At 41.6% G+C, this 22,385-nt stretch overlaps 1 protein-coding gene across 1 annotated transcript in view; it reads left to right on the forward strand.

Moving 5' to 3' along the window:
- LOC132834735 (fibrillin-1-like) overlaps positions 1-22,385 on the forward strand; it is a 589,699-nt gene that overhangs the window by 387,611 nt on the left and 179,703 nt on the right. Inside the window, exons 24-25 of the mRNA XM_060853700.1 lie at positions 4,610-4,834; positions 11,054-11,179. Of these exons, the coding sequence (XP_060709683.1) occupies positions 4,610-4,834; positions 11,054-11,179 (351 nt within the window). The remainder of the gene's footprint in view (positions 1-4,609; positions 4,835-11,053; positions 11,180-22,385) is intronic.

The following is a 22,385-nucleotide window of genomic DNA, read 5'->3' on the forward strand; positions in this document are numbered from 1 at the left end:
CCAGGGCCTCCAAGCCCTTCGTTTTTTCCTCTCCCGACGTCCCCAACAGTACCCTTCTACCGACACTCTCATTCATTGGCCGAACTGGTCCTCACCCTTAACAATTTCTCCTTCGAATCCTCCCACTTCCTCCAGACCAAAGGGGTAGCCATGGGCACACGTATGGACCCCAGCTATGCCTGTCTCTTTGTTGGCTACATAGAACAGTCGATCTTCCATAATTACACCAGCACCACTCCCCACCTCTTCCTCCGCTACATTGATGACTGCATTGGTGCCACCTCATGCTCCCGCGAGGAGGTTGAGCAATTCATCAACTTCACCAACACATTCCACCCTGACCTTAAATTTACCTCGACCATCTCTGAGACCTCCCTCCCTTCCTGGACTTCTTCATCTCCATTAATGACGACCGACTTGACACTGACATTTTTTACAAACCCACCGACTCCCACAGCTACCTGGATTACACCTCTTCCACCCTACCTCTTGCAAAAATGCCATCCCATATTCCCAATTCCTCTGCCTCCACCTTATCTGCTCCCAGGAGGACCAGTTCCACCACAGAACACACCAGAGGGCCTCCTTCTTTAGAGACCGCAATTTCCCTTCCCACGTGGTTAAAGATGTCCTCCAACGATCTCGTCCACATCCCGCACCTCCGCTCTCAGACCCCACACCTCCAACCGTAACAAGGACAGAACACCCCGGTGCTCAATTTTCACCCTACCAACCTTCGCATAAACCAAACCATCCACCGACATTTCCGTCACCTCCAAAAAGACCCCACCACCAGGGATATATTTCCCTCCCCACCCCTTTCTGCCTTCCGCAAAGACAGTTATCCGTGACTACCTGGTCAGGTCCACGCCCCCCCTACAACCCACCCACCCATCCTGGCACCTTCCCCTGCCACCGCAGGCACTGCAAAACCTGTGCACACACCTCCTCCCTCACCTCCATCCAAGGCCCTAAAGGAGCCTTCCACATCTATCAAAGTTTTACCTGCACATCCACTAATATCATTTTTTGCATCCATTGCTCCCGATGTGGTCTCCTCTACATTGGGGAGACTGGGCGCCTCCTAACAGAGCGCTTTAGGGAACATCTCCGGGACACCCACACCAATCAGCCACACCGCCCTGTGGCCCAACATTTCAACTCCCCCTCCCACTCTGCCAAGGACATGAAGGTCCTGGGCCTCCTTTACCACTGCTCCCTCACCACCTGACGCCTGGAGGAAGAACGCCTCATCTTCCGCCTCGGAACACTTCAACCCCAGGGCGTCAGTGTGGACTTCAACAGTTTCCTCATTTCCCCTTCCCCCACCTCACCCTAGTTCTGAACTTCCAGCTCAGCACTGTCCCCTTGACTTGTCTTACCTGCCTATCTTCTTTTCCACCTATCCACTCCACCCTCCTCCCTGACCTATCACCTTCATCCCCTCCCCCACTCACCTATTGTACTCCATGCTACTTTCGCCCCACCCCCAACCTCTTCTAGCTTATCTCACCACGCTTCAGGCTCTCTGCCTTTATTCCTGATGAGGGGCTTTTGCCTGAAGCATCTTTTTCTTTTCTTTTTCAAAAGCTTAATTCCCGATGAAGGGCTTTTGCTAGAAACGTCGATTTTGCTGCTCCTCGGATGCTGCCTGAACTGCTGTGCTCTTCCAGCACCACTAATCCAAAATCTGGTTTCCAGCATCTGCAGTCATTGTTTTTATCCGGTCTGTGACCAGTGATGCACCTCAAAGATGGCTGCTGGGTCCACTGTTGTTCGTCATTTATGTAAAGGTTTTGGATGAGAATGTTAGTAAGTTTGTAGATGACGCCAAAATTGGTGGTTTAGTGGGCAGTGAAGAAGGTTACCTAAGAATACAGAAGGATTTTGATCAACTGGGCCAGTGGACCAAAGAATGGCAGATGGAGTTTAATTTAGACAAACGCAAGGCGTTGCATTTTAGTAAGACAAACCAGGATAGGACTTATACAGTTAATGGTAGGGCCCTGGGGAGTGTTGTCAAACAGAGAGACCTAGGTACCTAGTTCCTTGAAAGTGGTGTCAGAGGTAGACAGGGTGGTGAAGAAAGTATTTGGTATGCTTGCCTTCATTGATCAGAGCATCGAGTATAGAAGTTGGAATGTCATGTTTTGGCTATAGAAGACATTGGTAAGGCCACATTTGGAGTACTGCATCTAATTCTGGTCACCCTGCTATAGGAAGGACGTTGATAAATTGGAAAGTGTGCAAAAAAGATTTACAAGAATGTTACGGAGACTGGAAGGTTCAAGTTATAAGGAGAGGCTGAATCGACTGTGACTTTTTTCCCTGAAGCATAGGTGGCTGAGGCATGACTCAGGTTTATAAAATCATAAGATGAATAGCCAAAATCTTTTCCCCAGGGTAGGTGTGTTCAAAACTAGAAGGCATTAGTTGAAGGTGAGAGGGGAATGATTTAAAAGGGATGTGAGGAGCAACGTCTTCACATGAGGGTAATGTGTGCACGGAGCAAGCTGCCAGAGAAAGTGGTAGAGGCAGGTACATTGATATAGGCGCCATAGCTGGATTACTTATAAAACTTTTTACTGTATTTTTCATGTAAAGTGCATGTGACAACAAATTTCTATTCTCCTCTATTCTATAGTTACAGCATTTAAAAGACATTTGGACAGATGGGTGAATAGGAAAGGTTTAGAGAGATATGAACCAAATGCAGACAGTCGGGACTAACTCAGTTTAGGTTGCCTAGCCGGCATGGATGAGTTACGCCAAAAGGTCTGTTTCCGTGCTGTATAGCTCTAAGTGTACCTGGATTGCATGCATGAGAGCTTCCTACAGCAGTATGTTTCAAGTACAACATGGAAGGATAAACTATTGGACCTTGTTATTGGAAATTAACTGTATCAACCGTCAGTTGAGAAATATTTAGAACTCAGTTTCATTATATTGTAAGGTTCAGGATGATGGTGGAGAATGATGTGTAACAATCCAGTGTGAGAAGAATCAGTTGACAGACAACAGACTTCACTGGGATAAGAATAAAGTTGGGAAGGATTGACTGGCATGAAGGGTTGGCAGGAAATAGAGAACAGAACAATAGGCTACCTTCAAAAAGATTATGGTTTGGGCATGTTCAAGGTATATCCCTTCAATTGTAAAAGGTAAAACAAACAATTCCAGAGCTCCCTCGATAGCAGAGAAATTGAGAACCAGGAGGAATATTGAAGCTGAAGAAGGGAGTTGAAAAAGATTATCACTACCTTTCTTTTATTTTCTCACTTTTTTTGGTTTGGAACTGTAAGTTGAAGTTCAGTACTGAACTTTGAACAGTAGCTCATTTTAAAAAGAAAGCAAAGGCAGATGTTTTCTGTTCAGAACTGACCTTGAAAAATAATACAGTTTAATTGCTGACACTCGAGATGAATGGCTTTGAAATTTTGCTATGCTCAGGGCTGGTTGCAGATTGGATATTGGAGAGGTAACAGGCTTGAAGAGAGTGACAAGGTTGAAGTGGTGTACATAAACGTTCAAAAGACATTTGAAATGGTGCTACACAGCAATCCTGTAAAGAGAGTTATGGGTCATGTAACAAAAGGATCAAAACTCAATATGAACACAAAATTGGCTGATCAACAGGAAACTGACTGTAAGTGTGAATGGATATTTTTTGGGCTGGAGGAATGTTTGTCATGGAATTCCCCAGGGTCGGTATTGGGACAGTTGCTTTTCCTGATCTATATTAATGATCTAGATCTTGGAATGCAAAGTGCAGTTACAAAGTCTGCAGATGACACAAAACTTGGAAGAATTGTAAACAGTGAGAAGGACAGTGTAGAATTCAGGAGCAAATAGACAGGTTCGTTGAATGGCAGGTGAGGGATTTCAGTTATGAGGATGGATTGAAGAGGTTGGGACTGTTGTCCTTGGATAATTATTTAGTTAAAAACAATGTGAAAAGCTATGGCGGAAAAGCAGAAGGTTGACACAAGATCATGATGTTTTGTTTAAAGAAGCTGGTACAGGCACAATAGGCCGAATGGCCTCCACTGCCCTGTGGCATTTCTGTGAAGTTGTGGCAACCATAAAATCAGATCTTTGTCTTTTATGTGCTCTCAGTATGTGATCCAATGTGAATATTTTGTTAGATCATACAATATAATTCTATATAAATGTAGGATTCCTTTATTTTGTATTCCCAATTCAGTGTAAGAACTCTGATGCCATCCATTGTATTTTCAGCCTGACTACAGCAAACAGTGTTTGCTGAAAACATCTGCCACTTCCACCTTTGATCTCAATATTTTGTGCATACTAACACCAAACTATTAAAAGACAGACAGTGCAGGTGTGGAAAATGAAAATATAGTTATCTTTACCTCAACTGCTGATGATTCATGTAAACTCTTATTCATTTTATAGAATCAGGTGGCCATTCAGCTCAGCAAGTTCATGCTGGATAGATGTCAGTTTGTGCTTGTGCATCTATTAAAGGCCATTTACTTGAAACAGTTTGTTTATCTCTCCAGAGATGCTGTCAGACCTGCTAAATATTTGAAGTAATTTGTGTTTTACTTATATTTTAACCTTTATTGATATTTAATTTGATCAGATATTCGTTTGGAGCACTGCTATTTGAAATATGATGAAGATGAATGCGTACAACCTTTAGAAACCCGATTACGCATTGATGCTTGCTGCTGTTCTATCGGTGCTGCTTGGGGACCAGACTGTGAGAGATGTCCAAAAAAAGGCACAAGTGACTACAAAGCTCTTTGTCCACGAGGATCAGGATTTTCTACCAGAGGAGAGCCCAATGGGAAACCGTTGGTAAAAGGTAAAAATGTTTCAGTAAAATAAAACAAATTTATAATTTGTAATCTTATATAGATCAGGGAATAAATGCAATATTTTATAGTAAAAGCCAAGCAAATTTTTCTCAAGGCATGTGGAATTAGTAGTTAATTAGTAAGTTCTGACACTTGATATAGGAGGACGTTATCTCTGTGCCATCATAGAGGAGAAAAACATTGATGCTTTAGATACTGACGATTTATTGTGCTAATATTTATCATTCTACTTCCACAATCCAGTTCTAAATCCTGTTCTGAATTTTGATTAATGCAGAATTAACTTTAAAGAAGATGTGGATCTGGATTCCACGTGTATCAAGATTTCTATTAAATACAAACAACATATTAAATCAGTAAATATTTGTAAAGACAACTAATTGAATCAATATAATTAGAACAAGAAAGAGGCACATTGAAAATGTTTGGATGAATGGATTTTGATTCTAGTTTACTTTATCGAAGTCTTAAAGTGGATTGACTCATGTGGGTACAATATATTTGTTATAGTATTGTGCCTAACTGAGGTATCTTATGAGTAAGACTATAATAAGGCATGATTAAAATTCAGTGATTAAGTTTTTTTTATATACTATTACTTGTTTAGGTTGAATTGTGAGAATCAGGTGTCTATGACCCAATTTGGAGCATTTGCGTTATTACTTGGGCAGAATTGTAATCACATGAAACTAATCAATAAGATAAGAACTGATGTTGCATTTATAACAAATAAACTGATAATTTGATCTTTCAGTTTTATGGCAGTGTGTATGCTGCCCATGACCCCCTGCTCCTCAGATTTAGAATCTGAGCTAAACAGACAGCACTATAAAAGTAAAACCATATAGTGGAGAAATTTGTAGTGCAAAAGACTACACTTTTGTAATGTCCTGCTTCATTAGTATGTTTTACCTGTATGTTAAAGATGAGAAGTGAAATGCACTGGATCATTCAAAAAGATTAGTAGGAATCTTTAGTATTAAAATATTAAAATCTTTAGTATTAAAATATCTATGCCTATATTGGTGCAACTACTTATTACAGAAATTATTTTCAATATAAATTGCAGTAATTGCAAAAGTAGATATTATAACTGATTGCAAGAAGAAATGTTCTGTCCCATGTCAGAATAACTGCATGTCATGAGGGCCACATGCCATTACATCTGTTGGAGCTGTGGTGTTGAAAGATACTATACAATCAAGTACTTCCTCAAAGTTCCTCAACGGAACAAAAATAAAATTGGGAGACAGAAAAGGGAACTTGCCTCCAGGCAGCCAGTTTTACAACAATTGTACATAGTTCCAGGAATGTTGTTCACATATGATGTATTATAAAATAGGGCAGAATCAACATGACTTTGTCAAGGGAAGTCATGCCTGACAAATCTGTTCGAATTCTTAGATAAACAGACTATGGAAAGATGTAGAGGCAACAGGGTAGTGGTGATGGGAGATATTAATTTTCCCAACATTGACTGGGATATGCTTAGTGTCAGAAGTCTGGTTGGGGCAGAATTTGTAAGAAGCGTCCAGGAGAGTTTTCTAGAGCAGTATATCAGTAGTCCAATGAGGGAAGGGGCCATATTGGACCTGGTATTGGGGAATGAGTCAGGCCAAGTGGTAGAAGTTGCAGTGTGGGATTTCTTTGGGAATAGTGACCACAATTCTGTAAGTTTCAGAGTACTCGTAGATAAAGAAGAGAGTAATCCGAAGGAAAGAGTACTAATCTGGGCCAAGGCCAATTATATCAAAATAAGATAGCAGCTGGGAAATGTGGATTGGACGCAGCTATTTAAAGGGAAATCCACATTTGATATGTGGGAAGCTTTCAAAGCTAGGTTAAAAATAGTGCAGGATAGGCATGTCCAATTGAAAACAAACTGTGGATGACAGCAGAAATTGTACGACTAGCCAAGAGGAAAAGAGAAGCGTATATAAGGACCAGGCAGCTAAGAACTGAAAGGTCCCTGGAGGAATATCGGGAGAGTAGGACTAGTCTTAAATGAGGACTTGAGCAGGCGAAAAGGGGTCATGAAATAGTTTTAGCAAGCAGAATCAGGGAGAATTCCAAAGCCTTTTATTCTTATATAAGAAGCAAGTGGGTAACTCGAGAAAGGATTGGTCCACTAAAGGATAAGGAAGGAAGGCTGTGTGTCGAACCTGAGAAAATGGGTGAGATTCTGAATGATTTCTTTGCATCAGCATTCATTGAGGAGAGGGAAATGATGAATGTTGAGATTAGAGATAGAAGTTTGATTACTCTGGATCACATTGACATAAATAGGGAAGATGTGTTGGATAGACTAGAGGGTATTAAGATAAACAAATCCCCAGGACCAATGGGATCTATCCCAGGTTGCTGAGGGAGGCGAGAGAGGAAATAGCTGGGGCCCTGACAGATATCTTTGTGGCATCCTTAAACACAGGTGAGGTTCCAGAGGACTGGAGGATTGCTCATGTTGTCCCCCGTACAAGGAAGGTTGTAGGGGATAAAATCAATTTATATACGGAAAAGAATGGGCTTATCGGTGATAGGCAGCATGGTTTTGTGCGAGGAAGATCATGCCTTACCAACGTAAATAGAGTTCTTTGAGGAAGTGACCAAGTTGATAGATGAAGGAAGGGCTGTAGATGTCATATACATGGACTTTAGTAAGGCATTTGATAACGTTCCCCATGGTACACTTATGGAGAAAGTGAAATCACATGGTGTGCAGGGTGTTCTAGCTCGGTGGATAAAGAACTGGTTGAGCAACAGGAGACAGAGAGTAGTAGTTGAAGGGAGTTTCTCGAAATGGAGAAAAGTGACCAGTGGTGTTCCACAGGGATCAGTGCTGGGGCCACTGTTGTTTGTGATATACATAAATGATCTGGAACAGGGCACTGTTGATATGATCAGCAAGTTTGCAGATGACACGAAGATTGATGGAGTAGCAGAAAGCATAGGGGTCTGTCAAAAAATACAGATAGACTGGAGAGTTGGGCGGAGAAGTGGCAGATGGAGTTCAGTACAGGCAAATGTGAGGTGATGCACTTAAGCAAGACTAATTCTAGAGCGGATTATACCGTAAACAGAAGAGCCTTGGAAAAAGTTGATGGGCAGAGAGATCTGGGAGTTCAGGTCCATTGTACCCTGAAGGTGGTTGCACAGGTGGATAGAGTGGTCAAGAAGGCTTGCCTTCATCAGATGGGATATTGAGTATAAGTGCTGGCAAGTCATGTTAAAATTGTACAAGACATTGGTTCAGCCACATTTAGAATACTGTGTATAGTTCTGGTCGTCACATTATCAAAAGGATGTGGACGCTTTAGAGAAGATGCAAAAAAGGCTTACGAGGATGTTGCCTGGTATGGAAGGTGCTAGCTATGAAGAGAGGTTGATTAGGTTAGGTTTGTTTTAATGAGAAAAAAAGAGATTGAGGGGGACCTGATTGAGGTTTAGAAAATCATGAAGGGTATAGACAGGGTAGATAGAGATAAGCTTTTCCCAAAGGTGAAGGATTCAATAACAAGAGGTCACACTTTCAAGGTGTAAAGTTTAAGGGAGATACATGCGACAAGTACTTTATATAGAGGTGGTAGGTGCCTGGAATGTGTTGCCAGCAGAGGTAGTAGAGACAAGCACGGTAGATTCATTTAAGATGCGTCTGAACAGATGCATGAGTAGGTGGGGAGCAGAGGGACATAGATGCTTAGGAATTGGACGACAGGTTTAGACAGTGGATTTGCATTGGCTCAGGCTTGGAGGGCAGAAGGACCTGTTCCTGGGCTGTAAATTTTCTTTGTTCTTTATTCTTTTAGCAAGTAGTGAGCAAATTAGACAAAGGAGAGCCAGTAGACATGATCTGTTTGGATTTCCAGATGGCCTTTGACAAGGTGCCACCCAGGAGGCTGCTAAATAATATAAGAACCCATGGTGTTGGGTACTGGCATAGATAGACATTTGGCTGACTGGCAGAAAATTGGAAGTATGGATAAACGGATCTTTTTCAGGATGGCGACTAGTGACCAATGGAGTTCCGCAGGAGTCAATATTATCACAATCACTTGCATTATACACTAACAATCTGGACGAAGGAATTGAGGGCATTGTTGTTACATTTGCACAAAATTAGGTTGTGGGATACTTCTGTGATTCTGTGGTAATTTTGCAGAAGCAGGCAGTCTACATTAGGGCTTCAACAGGCCAGGGGAGTGGGCTAAGAAGCGGCAGATGGAATACAATGTGGGAAAGTGTGGGAAAAGAAGCATAGAGACACAACCACTTTCTAAATGGGGAAAGGTTTCGGAAATCTAAAGCACACAGAGACTTGGGAGTCCTAGTTCAGAACTCTCTTCAGGTTAACACATGTTTATTTGGCAGTTAGGAAGGCAAATGCAATGTTAGCATTCATTTCAAGAGGACTAGAATACAAAGGCAACAATGTACTCAGACTGTATAAAGCTCTGGTTAGACCACATTTTGAATATTGTGAACAGTTTTGGCCCCTGTAGCTAAAGAAGGCTGTGCAAGCCTTGGAATGGCTCCAGAGGAGGTTCACAAGAATGATCTCTGGGATGAAGGTCTTGCCATATGAGGAGCGGTTGAGGACTCTGGGTCTGTACTCAATGGAGTTTCGAAGGATGAAGGGGACTCTGATTGAAACTTAAAGGATACTGAGAGGCATGGATAGAGTAGACATGGAGAGGATGTTTCCAGTAGTAGTACGAGAAACTAGGAGCAGAGAGCCTCAGAGTGAAGGAATGACACTTTAGAAGTGATGATGCGGAAGTGCCAATGTTGGACTGAAGTGGGCAAAGTTAAAAAATCGCATACTTAGGTTATAGTCCAACAGGTTTATTTGGAAGTAAAAGCTTTCGGAGCGCTGCTCTTTCGTTAGGTAGCTAGTGGAGTAGGATCATAGGACACAGAATTTATAACAGTTTATTAACAAAAGATCCTTTGCTATAAATTCCAAATAAACCTGTTGGACTATAACTTGGTGTTGTGTGATTTTTAGTTTTAGAAGTGAGATGAGGAGGAATTTATTCAGCCAGAGGGTGGTGAATCTGTGGAACTCATTGCCGCAGCGGGCCATGGAGGCCAGGTCATGAGTGTATTTAAGACAAAGATAGATAGGTTCTTGACTGGTGAGGGAATCAGAGATTATGGGAGAAGGCTGAGAAACGTATCAGCCATTATGGAATGGCAATGTAGACTTGATGGGCCAAATGGCCTATTTTTCTTCCTATATATTATGTCCTTATGGTGCACAGAAACTCTAGAGAGGGGAAGAGCTTTCACCGTCAGTTAAAATCGTTGATAGTCTTGCAGGGCTTATAAGTCATACCCGCAGTTGAGACTGCAAAATCTACTTCCTCATGCAATGTCCAGCTTGTACACTTTAATTTAGTGCGCTCATGAATCAGATCAGTCACTCATTTTACACCAGGCCTGGTATTATTGTCCAGGCAGCTCAACTGAAAGTAAAGTGTGTAGTCGATTCAACCTTCTCTGTTTTCCTTGCTAAATTAGTTTAACATTAAAAATAATGTCTATTAAATCTTTAGAAGTTATGACAGGAATATTTATTCTTTGTATATAACTGGATAAATGCATGATAAACATTGTAACGCCAGATGCATTTGACAATGGATTTAATGTTTAAGTCTGAATTTTTTTTTAAGTGATACAGATGTTTTTTGTTACGTAAATGTTATTTAACCACAATTGGGTTTTGACTCTATGAGCCTTCTTACGTGTTATTTCAGCTGTTTGTGTATAATTGCATTAGATTACTTAAAAATGAAATTAACACAGCAATTGTGCTGATATGTTTAAAAGTTGTGGATGGGAATTTTAGAATACTGTCACTTCCAATAAAAAAAACTCCAACACATACTTGCCCTAAGGTTAAGAATGCGGTCTCTTCCATTCCCATCTTGACATTGCACAGCAGTTTTATTTTACTGAAAGTAAATAAGGTAGAAGCAGACTCTAGGCTTACATCAAACTTTGTGACATTAAAAATGTGATGCCAGATAGAAAGCTAAACTGCTTTTTAATGTCATCTTATACATAAAAGTAAAACAAATATGCTCTTACTCCAGCAATTGACTTCAAAGTACAATGCTGCTTATGCAACAAATTTTGTTTTGCTGTAAACCTAATGTTCAATTGAAATAAATGTCTGTAAAAATAAATGTTGCACCATTTCTTTCTAGATATCAATGAATGCAGGACTATCCCAGGTATCTGTAGCAATGGGAAGTGCAGAAACACCATTGGGAGCTTTAGATGTAAATGTAATAGTGGCTTCGCCCTTGATTCAGAAGAAAGAAACTGCACAGGTAAACCACTTACTTACCTAATCAAATCAGTGGTTAACAGTACTTCTGGAAATGTTGTGGGGAATTATGTTGTGAGGCAGAAGGGAGAAAACTTTGCGGAAGATTGGTTTTGCACAAAGTGAAAGCCGTGGTAAAATCCTTAGTCTTATTTTATTCTTGCTTTTGGATAAAAATTTTGAATATTGCTGAAAAGGGATACATTTTGTCTAAGCTTTTCATATTGCAGTTGTCAGGACAAATTGCAAGAAATATTGATGTATAGGGAACAACATTTATACTGTATGAAAGGAGAGTACTGATTGGTTGACAGATGGACTGTGATTGTTAGACATGTTGCCAAGAATATGCATCAGTTAATGATGCCCAATGCAGTTAACTGCCAAGCTTTATGAACAGTCAAGGCATTGCCCCAAGAAAGAAATCAGAGTTAAAACAGGCACAGTGCATGTATATTTTCTTCCCATCTGCAAAGAACAAGGCCCTCTGTATTAATACATGTAATTTCTAGTACACGCAAATGCCCCAAGATTAGTGCCCAAAATCAGTTGTTAGGGTACATTTTTGTACGCTCAGGATTAATTAGTAAATGTTGTCAAATTGCAGAATCACATCTACTGGTGGACACTTGTGAGTTTTGAAAGCACAGGTTGATTAGTTATGGTCAGTTCCTTGCATGATATGAAGAGCCAAAGGAATATGCTTGCCAGCAACATCCTGTTATTAGTGTTGCTACTGCATAGGAGTGATGTGAACAGTAAGGTATTCTGGTTCATGTCTCAGAATATTAGAATATTTTAGTTTTGAAGTTACAACATGGATGGGATCAGGTCAGTCAGAAGATTTTCAGGAACCAAGTTTGGAATTTCTTTACACTTTGGAGATTTAACTCCACAGCATATCCACTAATCAGGGTAGCAAACTTTGTTTTAACTGGCATTTTGCGAACCAGCTCTCTTGATATACCAGTGTTGCACCTGCCGCTCAGTGTGTTCTGACCCTTATATTCAGCAAAGAATTGTGAGTTGACACATCAATAATAAGAAATTATCTTTATCTATTTCAACACAATTAATACTATAATAACAAATACAAACTGATGACTAACACTATAAATCTAATTAACCAACATACATTAGCTTAACTTTGAATGATCAACTCGACTCACCAACTTTAAGGGCATTTATATGGTCATTGGATAGGCATATGGATGAGTATGGAATAGTGTAGGTTAGATGGGCTGCAGATTGGTTTCATAGGTTAGCGTAACATCTAGGGCCGAAGAGCCTGTACTGCGCTGTAATGTTCTGTGCTCTATGTCCTAAATGCCACCACACTAGATCTTGGCCTTGATCCACGTGGCGATGCTCATTTGGTTCTCTTCTGGTGGTCCCAGGGTTGTCTTCTCTTCACGATTGTTCGCCTCAAGTTACCACTGTCGAGGGTGGTGTTGCGGTGATTCTTATACTTGGAAGTTTTCACGCTTTGGGAGGGTCTTCAATTCCTACAAATGGGTCAATCAAGGCTTGATCTTCCTGATCGACTGGGACCAGGATGTGTTGATGGTGGGATGGTCCTTGGGCTTCCATTCCTGAAGGTGTTAGGGGCATGTAGTCAAGTAGCCTTTCCCAAATAAGAATTGTGAGATGCCCCTTTGTTCTGGAAAGCAACTTAATGTTTCCTGTTGTCCTGGGAATGGACTGGGTCATTTGTATATTGTGAAGTCTGTGGCATGTTTATTTCAGTGATTTTAACACAGGTACTTATGGCAAGGCTTGGCTCAATTTTCCAGCATGCTTTATTTGTTATCCAGTTTTTCATAAATCCACCATTTTGAGTGGCCCGTCCAGCCACAGTCTCTCCCCTTGACCCTGAACGCAAAATACGATGGATCACATGATCACAGACCAATTTCCATGTGGTGATTTTATGATCATCCAGGCTCAAGCAAAGTACTGCATACACTCAAACAACTAAACTCTGTTGTTTATCACAGATAGCACATTGGAAAATGACAACTAACTGAGGTCAATAAAACATTGTCAAACTCTACATAAATGAAACATCAAAATTCAGACTGAATGGCTAATTAAGCAAGTTTTTTAAATTAGAAATAAATTAGAGATTGGAAATTCATGGCAAAAATCAAGCAACTTTACAAATCCAGGGTCACATCTTTAGCAGAACAGTGATCAAATAAGGGTCGTTGTGTACAAATGCACAAACAATCCGGAGGAACATGTTAAACAAACAGGATAAATGAATATTTATAGTGACTTTTTAAAAGGCTTGCTGAGATTGTGAATTGAGTGAGGTCTCTATGTTCAGTCTTTGGGATAGTTCTATTTTCTGCCTGGTGAATTTGACAGTGAGGATAACCAGGATTAGCAACACAGATAGATATGACACATGATGGACCCAGGGATGGATTTGTATGTTGAAGCCCCGGTCCCAGAAGTCTGTCCACGAAGTAGTAATTTTAATTTCTTTTATTCATTCTTTGGCATTGTTGGCCTGCTGTATTACCTTGGTGAAGGTACTATGGGCTGTGGCCAATAGGTTTGAATTTGGTGTAACTCCTCCAGCAGAGGTTTGAGACCAGTATTTTTCTTCTCCCAGTATTCCCCCAGACTTTGACTGTGTTTCTCATGTGCATTAAATTCCACCCTTTCCCTTTTGTGTATATTTATCAGCTGAGTTAGGCCTACCCTGGCAGATATATGTGGCCTAATACAGAAGGTGATGTTGGTAACATTGCATTGTGCATTCCCATACTGATATGTGCTAAGTGAGGTTGTGTGCTACCCATGTTATGTTAGTGTCCAAGTTGCAACCCTTTATGGGGCAATTCAGACTGGTGATTATTTTGAAGCTACACAATGCATTTTCAGTCAAATAAATTGGGTACAGGCATGTTATTTCTGTGTTAGCTTGTTGTCATCCATCCAGAGTATTGCCTATGAGCCTCCCTTCCTTCTCCAATGCGTACAGTAAGGTGCCAACGTATCTTATCCATTGACCTTCTTGAATAGTGCTTATGTTTTCTGTTTTGAACACCCTTTGTCGAATTCTGTCATATGTGGTTATTGAGACTCTTAATACCATCCCTTAGGCTTTCCCAGGAGTCCCTTTACAGTCATCATTGAACCACATTTTGGTCATTTGGCAGTCTGATAAGTTGGGATGTTTCTTTCCCCTAAGTAAATGCTCTACCTGTCCATCACTGATCCAGGATGGAACCTGTCTCTAGCTAACCTGATTGAGATTTTCTGTCAACTGTTCTATCATCTACTGTCCATATGTGCTGCACACAGTCCAGTTCTGTTGCCTGCTATCATCTTCCAAATTCCATTTTATTATCTGGTTTATTATTTTGGCATGTCGTTCTACTACAGCTACCATAAGACTACCGACTTTAATCCCACTACTTCCCCTTCGCCAGGCTGCAGACTTTCTCATTAATTGTATCCAAAGTCTGTTTTACTTGTTGGATCAGGACTCTGAGTTTTTTGTCCAGGTCGGTCAAATCAAGGGCTTTAATCATTGATACCCCTGTCCCATTTGCTCTCACTACATCATTCAACACTTCCGTTTTATGTTGCTTCTTTGTTCCAGGTTTGGCCTTCTCTTCGTCTATCCTTATCTCCCATCCCAATAATCTACAGGTGAAGTGGAGATGTAGTCTTTTAAGTTGGGGTGGGGGGAACACCACCCTGCCAGTTGGGTTCCTACTAAATTCACCCCTACAGGTACCAATTTGTGGTATATGTTATCAGACAGGACTTTTCCAATGAGTTTTAAAACTAGCCCATCTTGTGGACCAGGGGTGGCTTCTGGACAAACGGCTTGGGGCGCCACTGTGGCTGGCATTAGGCTGTTCCTCATGTCGTACAGAACGAACTTCACCTCTTTGAATTTTCCAGGTCATCGTGGTCTGAGTCTCAGTCCCTTTTCTACACCACTTGCTCAGCATCCTCTCTCTGGGCACCCATTGTTTGCCAATCCCTACCAATCACCCATGACTTCTATACTTAGGTAGCAAACACTTGAACTCCGATATGTTTTCCTATGTACTGCCCGCTGGTTGTTACACCCGGACATTATACTTTTATTGGGGTGTGCCCATAACACATGTCCTCACGTTCGCCTGTTTCCAGTGGGTCAAACCATAAGTACCCTGGCTACATATATCCTGGTCTGATCGGTGTTTCTTGTGTATTATTTCTAGGAATGATGACAATCCCAATGAGGTAGGCTAGATTATGTTCCATGTGGCCACAGTTGTCCTGGGGAGGGATGAAGGTTGTTTCTGTTGTCATCCTTGTCGAAGATACGAATAATTTAGAACAGGTGTAATGCATACACTCTAACCCTTTCCCACTATGTTTTTAAGGGATGGGAAACCTATATAGAATTTTAATTCAGATCTAGATGTCTGGTAGGTTCCAACCTCGGTTTATAGTGGCTGTGGACTCATTTCCTAGTTGTAGGGATTTATCATGTATGTAGGTTTAAATGGCCTGGCCATGGAGTGGTCGGAAGAGACTGGAATGAGGTGGTCAACTCGGACCCAAAAATGTACATTTGGTACTATGAAGTGGTCATTATGACCAAAAGATTAATAATACAGTAAGGTGAATTCAGTCACAGAGGTTGTATCAATTGAGTGACACTGGGAATCTGAAGGTTGGATGGCAACTTGTAGGAAATTAGCTGTAAAGAGACAAAGTGACATCTGGAAGTAAACAGGCAGTTGTCTGAACTGAGTGAAACTGATCTTTGATCTGTGCACTACTTTTCTAACATGATTAATCCTATCAGAACTTATAAGAATATGAATTGGCCTCACTGGACCTATAGAGAAGTGTGAATTATGTTTGAGTGTGGACAATCAGAAACAGTTGCACCCCACTTTGGATGTCTGTCAGGAACCAGTTCTTCATCTGGATTAATGACTTAGTACATTCATTAAATAGGCACCCAGCAGAGACTCATCAGTTTGTTCCGAATCCTCTGTTTCTGTGTACCTGGCAATATTGTATCCTCCAAATTCCCATGTTCATGATCTGTCATTACTCCTAGTGGTGATGCTTTGAATGCTGAACTTTGCTACCTGACAGTCTGATTCAGTCTATCTTTCCCTTGTCTGCACTAGAGTCTTAGTAGTGTCCCACATCCATGTTGTAGATACACCACCTAGGGTCCGAATTATAAGGACTTGAGGACTTTCGATTTCCTTGCCTGCCAGGGAGTTATTGGGGAGTTCTGTCTTGTCTAGACTATCGGGAGTGTGTAACATGTCACTAGCGGGTTGTTCCATCTGTTAGAGAGTCCTCTGTTAAGTCAGTTAGTTCGTCTGGGGGTCCCACAGGTGTTGAAGGTGCAGTCAGTGGTAGTGATGGGAGAGTGTAAATTTCATCAGGGGGTGCAGTCTGACTGAGAAGATGTCAGGGGTATCCTTGGTATCTGGACTAACCTTGGTCTTATCATTTGCTCTAGGGTAGTGTCATCTGCCATACATAGCTCAAAATGATGTGAGTGGCTATATTGAGTGCCATAGGCCTTTAACTGGTTTACACGGTACCAGCCAGTCTTTCCTGTGGCTAATAGAACCTTGTATACTGAAAACTCACCTTGTCCACTGCGATGTGGGGACGTGAGTATTTAGGGGAGGTATCCTATAGGGTATTCGTCAAGGTTAACTTTACTATCAAAGTAAGCCTTACTGAATTTCCTTTTATTCTCTAACCTGATAGCTGCTGCTAACTGAGCAGCCTTGATACTTTCGGTGAGCTGCTGCACCGTTTTTTCTTGGGTGAGGGCAGGTTCTGTGAGGTCGAGGCCAAATAGGTGGTCGACCCCTTTCATGGGTCAGACTGTCGTTAGGGCATGGGAGTACACCGTGTGGATCAGGAGATGGTGTTGCACACTGTCATATGACAAACATAAGTACTGTGTCCCAGATTTTATTGTTCTACTGCACCGTCTTCCTAAACACCCCTTTTAGGGTATGGTTTATGTTTTCCATGATCCGACTAGAATGAGGGTGGTATGCAATATGGAATGTGATTTCAAGCATAGTCATCACATTCTGCATGACTCAGCCAGTGAAATGGGTTCCCTGATCTGATTCGGGATTGGAGGGAAGATCCCATCTCATAAGTACCTATTGTGGTAGGATTTGTACGGTCATTTTGGCTGGATTTGTGCTCGAGTCATAGAGTCCTACAGTATGGAGACAGGCCCTTTGGTCCAAACTGGTCCATGCCAACCAAAATGTCCATTCATGCTAACCCCATTTCCCTGCACTTGGCCCATATCCTTCTAAACCATTCCTATCCATGTATTTGTCCAAATGCCATGTTGTTAATGTACCCATCTGAACTACTTCTGCTGGCAGTTCATTCCATATGCATACCACCCTCCGTGTATAAAAGTTGACCCTCAAGTTCCCTTTTATTCTTTCCCCTCCAACCTTAAACTGATGCCCTCTAGTCCTCGATTCCCCAAACCTGGGAAAAAGACTGAGTGTATTTACCCTATCCATGCCTTTCATGATCTTATACATCTCTATAAGGTCCCCCCTCAGTCTCCTATGCTGTAAAGAAAAAGGTCTTAGCTTGTCCAACCTATCCTGAGAACTCAAACTCTTCAACATCTTTGTACATTTCTTCTGCACTTTTTCCAGTTTAATAACATCTTTCCTATAGCAAGGTGACCAAAACTGAACACAATACTCCAAGTGCGGCCTCACCAACATCCTGTATAACTGCAACATAACTTCCCAATTTCTATACTCAGTGTCCTGACTGATGAAGGCCAATGTGCCAAAAGCCTTCTTCACCTGTAACTTCACTTTCAACGAACGTGCACCTGAACTCTCAGGTCCATCTATTCCACTACACTCCTTAAGGCCCCACCATTCACCATGGAACTCCTACCTTGATTTGACTTTCCAAAATACCAGAACACATACTTATCTATATTAAACTCCATTTTCCATTTCTCAGTCCACTTCCCCAGTTGATCAAGGTCCTGTTGCAATTTCTGACAACCTTCCTCACTGTCCACGATACTGCCGATTTTAGTATCATCAGCAAACTTACTATTCATGCCTTGTACACTCTCATCCAAAACATTGATATAGATAACAAACAGCAACAAGCCCAGTACTGACCCCAGAGGCCCTCCATTAGTCACAGGCCTCTAGTCCTACAAGCATCCTGTCACTATTACCCACTGCTTCCTACCATCAAGCCAATTTTGTATCCAATTTGCCAGTTCACTCTGAATTCCACATGATCTAACCTACCAGAACAGCCTACCATGTGAAACCTTATCAAATACCTTACTGAAATCCATATAAACTACATCTACTTCCCTGCCATCATCAATCTTCCTGGTCACCTCAGCAAACAGCTCGAACAAATTTGTGAGGCATGATCTCCCACTCACAAATCCCTGCTGACTACTCCTAATCAAACCCTGTCTTTCCAAATGCATGTATAGTTTATCCCTCAGAATCCTCTCAAGTAACGTAACCACCACAGATGTTAGGTTTGCTGGTCTATAATCCCTGGGCTTTTCTTTGTAGCTCTTTTTTTTATTCATTAATGGGATGTGGGTTTTGCTGGCTAGGCCAGCATTTATTGTCCATTCCTAATTGCCCAGAGGATTGTTAAGAATCAACCACATTGCTGTGGATCTGAAGTCACATGTAGGCCAGACCAGGTAAGCATGGCAGTTTCCTTCTTTAAGGGATATTAGTGAACCACAGACATTCTTGAATAATGGTACAGCATTCACTACCCTCCATTATTCCAGAACCTCACCCTTGGCTAATGATGATGCAAAAATATCAGCCAAGGCTCCCGCAATTTCTTCTCTAGCCTCAACTTCCTCAGAACGCCACCTCATTGTGGGTTGACTCTGCAGGATTGAAGTTCACACGTGCCTTCCTCTCTCTTCAGTGGCTTGTGAAACTAAAGTCTGAGCCCACTTAGTTGAGTCAGTCACAGATAACTGATGCCTGTTTAAATCTCCCTAGACTCTCGCAAACTGTATCCATAAATGACTGGCGAAGACAGTGAGGTGTTATCCCTTCTTTCGTCTGCACTTGTTTAGCCCATCTCCAGGGTCTCCTCAGTTGTACCCAATTGCTGTTAGGATTGCCTCTTTCATGTTGGCTAGGGTTCCTTCCCCTGCATTTAGAGCGGCTGGGATTGCATGACTATGCTGACTAGCTCAAACGCATTACATTCAGTCTACCTCTTTCTCATCTCACCCATTCAAAACTTTTTGTTGTCTGACTCTCTCAAAGCATACATATGGATCTGTAGATGGCTCAAAATCTGGAAACGTATGAATAATTTCAGCTCATTGTACTGCCATAAATGGGGTAGTGTATGTTATTGCTGGACCATCTTGGAGGGTGCTGAAGGTGTTGGCGCCTCTGGGAAGGGTGGCGGCATACCCTAATCCTCCGCGGCCATGACATACTGCCATGCATCTTCCCTGAGCTCATCCCACAGTACCTCCAGTCCTTCCCTTTTAACATGCCCATTTACGCACATTACTCCATTGCAGAGTGAGAGTTGGGATTTTAACTTTTCAATCTCCAGTAGGCACTTAGTGTGGTCTGCGGCTGCTTATTTCTTATATGACTGATGCATTATCTTTTGCTGCTGCTTGTAGATCTGCACGTTCATTTTTTTAATGGCTTACTTTGTTCTCAGTGACTTCTTTAGCTGACACTGCTCGCTGAGTATGCTTTCTCCCATTGAGTTTGCAATTGCGCCATGTGTACTACGTTGGCCTGATTTCTTTGGTCCTGAGTCACATTTTTCAGTTTCAACTCTGCTACTTCTTTCCTTGCATCTTCTAATTCTTTACAAACTTCATTCAACTCTTGCTCAGTTCCTAGTAATTGTCCCAGACAGCATATTATTGCTATGAGTTTTTCAAGTTTGGAAGCCTCCTTCCATTGAATTTTCCTCAAATCCTCCCAATATATTTGTTCTCGGGATCCTGGTCGCGTTTCATCATTACAGCAAAATTCTGCCCATATGGACCACTTTTTCTTTCTGATCTATTGTCTTAACTTTTTCTCCCCATATGGGACAATCCTCTACTCTGGCGCCTTGCTCTGCGATTCTGTAATAAACTGAAGGGTATAGGGGGCGGATCAAACTGAAAATACAGCTTTCACTATGTTCCAGTCCTAATCCCACCAGGTTTATACCGTTGTTCGGTCTTTTAACTTACCTATACCACTAAGGATCGCGCACACCCACCCACAAAGGATCTCTCTCTCTCTCTCATACACACAGAGAAACAATCATTTGCTTCATTAGGAGTAGACACCTGTTGGCTTTATCCTTTAAAGAACAGTCCAATGTAAACCTTTCTATTACCTTTGATTTAGTTGAATTCCTGCCGTTACTTGGGACCTCGTCCGCTTAACTCAGGCTTAGGCAAAAATGTTAGGGAATACTAGGTTCCGTGGGGTTCGACTTTAGAGCAACGAAGTCATTTTTAATCGAGTCCCATCCCAATTTGTTGTACCTGCCACACACTATGTTTTGACCCTTATAATCAGCAAAAAACTGTGAGTCAACTCTTAAGAGTAATAAGAAATTATCTTTATGTATTTTGACACAAATAATACTATAACAACAAATACACTACAAACTAACAATTAATGCCATAAATCTAATTAACTATCTTATATTTTAACTTAACTTTAAATGATCAAATACCACCAAACTAAATCTTGGCTTTAATCCACGTGGTGATGATCATTTGGTCATTGTTTTCCGGTGATCCCAGTGTTGTCTTCTCTTCACAGTTGTTGGTCTCAAGTTACCGCTTCTGAGGGTCGTGTTGTGATAATTCTTATACCTGGAATTTTACGTGCTTTGGGAGGGTCTTCAATTCCTACCAATGGATCAATCAGAGCTTGATCACCCTGATCGACTGGGCCCAATCAGGTGTACATGTGTTGATAGTGGGATGGTCCTTGGGCCTCCATTCCTGAAGGTATTAGGATTTGGACAGGTTAGGAGAGTGAGCAAAGAAGTGGCAGATGGAATACAACATGGAAACGTGTGAGGTCATGCACTTTGGTGGGAAGAATAGAGGCATGGACTATTTCCTAAATGGGGAGAAAATTCAGAAATCTGAAGTGCAAAGAGACATGGGAGTTCTAGTCCAGGATTCTCTCAAGTTAAACTTGCAGGTTGAATCAGTGGTTGGGAAGGCATATGTAATGATGGCATTTATTTCAAGAGGACTTGAATATAAAAACAGGGGTGTACTTCTGAGGCTCTGTAAGGTTCTGGTCAGACCACATTTGGAGTATTGTGGTGCAGCTTTGGACCCCATATCTGAGGAAGGATGTACTGGCCCTGGAGTGTGTTCAGAGGAAGTTCACGAGAATGGTCCCAGCTTAACATGTGAGGAACGTTTGAGGACTGTGCGTCAATACTTGATGGAGTTTAGAAGGATGAGAGGGATTGAACTGAAACTTACAGGATACTGAATGGCCTGTATGGAATGGATGTTGGGAAGCTGTTTCCATTGGTAGGAGAGACTAGAACCTGAGGACACAGCCTTAGAGTAAAGGGAAGACCTTTTCGAATGGAGATAAGGAGAAACTTCTTCAACCAAAGATCGGTGAATCTATTAAATTAATTTCCACAGAAGGCTGTCATTCAGTATGTTTAAGACATGGATAGGCTCTTGATTGTCAAGGGTTATGGGGAGAAAGCAGGAGAATGGGTTTGAGAATCTTATCAGCCATGATTAAATTGTGGAGCAGATTCAATGGGCAGAATGGCCTAATTTCTGCTCCTATGTCTTATGGCATGTAGGTCAGATAGCCTTTCCCAAATAAAGATTGTGAGGTGCCCCTTTATTCTGGAGAACAACTTAATGTTTCCTACTGTCCAGTGAATGGGCTGGATCAATTATGTATTGTGCTGTCTGCAGCTGCAGCCTGTCTGAGTCTGTAGCTTGTCTGAGTCTGTAGCTTGTCTATTTCAGTGTTTTTGCGCAGGTACTTCTGATCAATGCTTGGCTCGATTTCCCAGAATGCTTTATTTATTATCCAGTTTTTTGTAAATCCACAATTTTAAGCGGCCCATCCAGCCACACCAGTGAAAGTTTGGACCTGTAATAATGGAAGTTTACTGTTGTCATGATTGCCGCA

This window comes from Hemiscyllium ocellatum, chromosome 42 (genome assembly GCF_020745735.1).
Source record: "Hemiscyllium ocellatum isolate sHemOce1 chromosome 42, sHemOce1.pat.X.cur, whole genome shotgun sequence".
In the NCBI taxonomy this organism is placed as follows: domain Eukaryota; kingdom Metazoa; phylum Chordata; class Chondrichthyes; order Orectolobiformes; family Hemiscylliidae; genus Hemiscyllium; species Hemiscyllium ocellatum.